Source organism: Rhinolophus hipposideros (genome assembly GCF_964194185.1).
Source record: "Rhinolophus hipposideros genome assembly, chromosome: 14".
NCBI classification, from domain to species: domain Eukaryota; kingdom Metazoa; phylum Chordata; class Mammalia; order Chiroptera; family Rhinolophidae; genus Rhinolophus; species Rhinolophus hipposideros.
Window position 1 is genome coordinate 17,952,563 of NC_138060.1, and position 2,372 is coordinate 17,954,934.

At 36.2% G+C, this 2,372-nt stretch overlaps 1 protein-coding gene across 1 annotated transcript; it reads right to left on the reverse strand.

The window, feature by feature from the left end:
- Positions 1–1,685: 1,685 nt before the first annotated feature.
- On the reverse strand, positions 1,686–2,142 carry LOC308507043 (heat shock factor-binding protein 1-like). Its single transcript, XM_081071288.1, has one exon. The coding sequence runs from the start codon at positions 2,071–2,073 to the stop codon at positions 1,843–1,845; it is 231 nt and encodes a 76-aa protein (XP_080927414.1). The 5' UTR covers positions 2,074–2,142; the 3' UTR covers positions 1,686–1,842.
- Between the last annotated feature and the right edge of the window lie 230 nt (positions 2,143–2,372).

The following is a 2,372-nucleotide window of genomic DNA, read 5'->3' on the forward strand; positions in this document are numbered from 1 at the left end:
CAACTAATCTCTGTTATGACATATCTCCATGACTGATCATGCTTCTGGGTTTAGGAGAAGAGGGTTGTCCACAAATGACACCTGAGTGGAGCCATCATGTTCCTGTATATACTTGGTAGATATATGTACAGGCTGGAATAGGTAAATTTAATCCTTTACCATCATTCATTTCATTTTCCTGAATTCTGTGGTATTTCCAAGGAGTGACTGCTTTTCTTCTGGGTTAAGTAGAAATCTTTGCTTAAGTAAAAACCACTTACTTTAAATACATTCAGCAACATTGGGATCTTTTGCCCTGGGAGTGTTTCTCATGTTTTTCAAAGTCAATGAATTGTCACTTGACCTTAATGGACACTTATAGAACACTGAATCAAGGATTAATCTGAGAGGATAAAAAAAGCTTTTATCCAAATTCACTGATTTATTGAGACAGACTTGGGAAGTCATAACAATGTCACTTTATAGAGCATTGATGATTATAGCAACAAAGTATACAAAATTTTAAAAACCTGGGATTTAATTATACTATTTAGAATTATTTGTGGTCCCTTTTAAGGCGGTTGAGCATATTTGCATAGAAGAGTTATTCCAGTTAAAGTTCAATAAGGTGTGAAATTGCTATGATGTAAGGACATTCTTGAAAAGTTAAAAAATGCTGTCAGCTTCTTAGATGTTTAGTACACAGTTTGGTGTCAGAAAGTAACTGACTAAATAGCTAAATTCTGTCCTTTTCATTGAGATATTTTGCCATTATGTATCTCTCTTACATAATTTTTTTTCCATCATTGGGTTGATATTAAAAATTCGGTGTTACATAGCTGAAATTGACAAGGAGAGATGTTCACATTCTTAAGTAGTCCTGAGATGCCAGATACACTTTTCTTCTTAGGGCAAAGTCCATTTTAATACTCATTCAAATGTGTTCTACAGGTGGTCATGAAACGACTGTTCTTTGGTCCTTATTTGGAAGGGACAGATGTGATCTATATTAGAATCTAGTTAGAACCTAATCAGAGTATTATTCAGTTGCTTTCTAATGAGATCTTATTCTTATGCCAGCTAGTTTCACCGCATGTCTAAATCCAAATTTTTCAAAATATATTACAGTTTTCTAGATTCTCCTTCCAGAGAAAGGAACTTAACTGAAACATTTAAAAAACCTGCTATTACATACCCAAAGGAGTATGGCTGTGTAATGGGTTGTTTGGGAACAGAAGTAATTATTGAGAATATCTCATTCAGATTTCCAAATCCTAATACACAGACTTGGGCACACAATATTGAAAATTGTAAACAATAAGGAAAACAAGACAGAATAAAAATGCCTCCTCTCTCTCAGGTAAGAAAGCTTCTTTCATGTTAGTAAAGAAACTTGTGTTTCCCAGAAATGGTTAATCTATATTCTAGACCAGGCACCTAGATGCCCAGTGGTCAACATAAAATATGGAATGAACAAGACTGACCACGCCAGCTGCCTTTTACAAGAAAAGACCAGTTAAGAGAAAATAACATTTTAAAAGAAACAATATGACAAAAGGGGAGAGTAATGCAAAAGTGTCTTTCTTTTTTTTTTTTTTGACAATTTTATGCAGGAACCGCTAAAGTTTTAGTGTTTAATATTTAATAGCACAACTGACCAAGATCCAAGATGTGAAGTTACCATGTTAAAGAAATGGGGGGGGGGAATCATTCAATAAACTAGCTATATAATATGTGATAAGAAGAATGCACACTGTGTAATATAAAACCTGTCTGCACATAGTAGTTAGTTGCAAAAAGCCATTTGGTCTTCTCTTGGCTTGTAAAAACAATGTTCCAGATTTCAGTGTAAATTAGCAACCTTCAACTCTTTTGTGTAGCGGGTATCTTGTTTTCACCTTCCAGTTCTTCCTCTCCAGCCTGTGTCATGAGGTCTGCAATGTTTTTCTCCAGGTCATCAATGTGACTACTCATGTCATCAATTCTTCCAATGATCTGATCGGACATGGTCTGAAATTTATCTTGCCTCTGTTGCAGGAGTGTCTGCACCACCGAGGTGAGATCCTGCATGGTCTTGGGTTCAGTCTCGGCCATCTCCCCGGTTCCCAGTTTGGCGGTGATGTCTCAGACCGTCACCAACACTTCCGTTCCCAAAAGTGTCTTTCTTTAGAGGAAAACTGTTTCTCTTATCAGACTCCATTCACTTAAGGTAAGCCATATGTGGGAGAGACCACGGGGAAAAGGGTGGACACATTACAAGAACAAGGGAAGCATCTTTTCAAAAATAGTTTTTTTTCTTTATGTATACGTAGATAAAGTATGTTGGTTAAGTGTCTGTTATTTAGAGTCAGATTAGCAAAGTTCAAACCCTTGCTTGGGCATTAGGTGGCTAT

Coding starts and splice junctions, on each gene's coding strand:
- LOC308507043 (XM_081071288.1), bottom strand. CDS start 2,073: ATGGCCGAGACTGAACCCAAGACCATGCAGGATCTCACCTCGGTGGTG.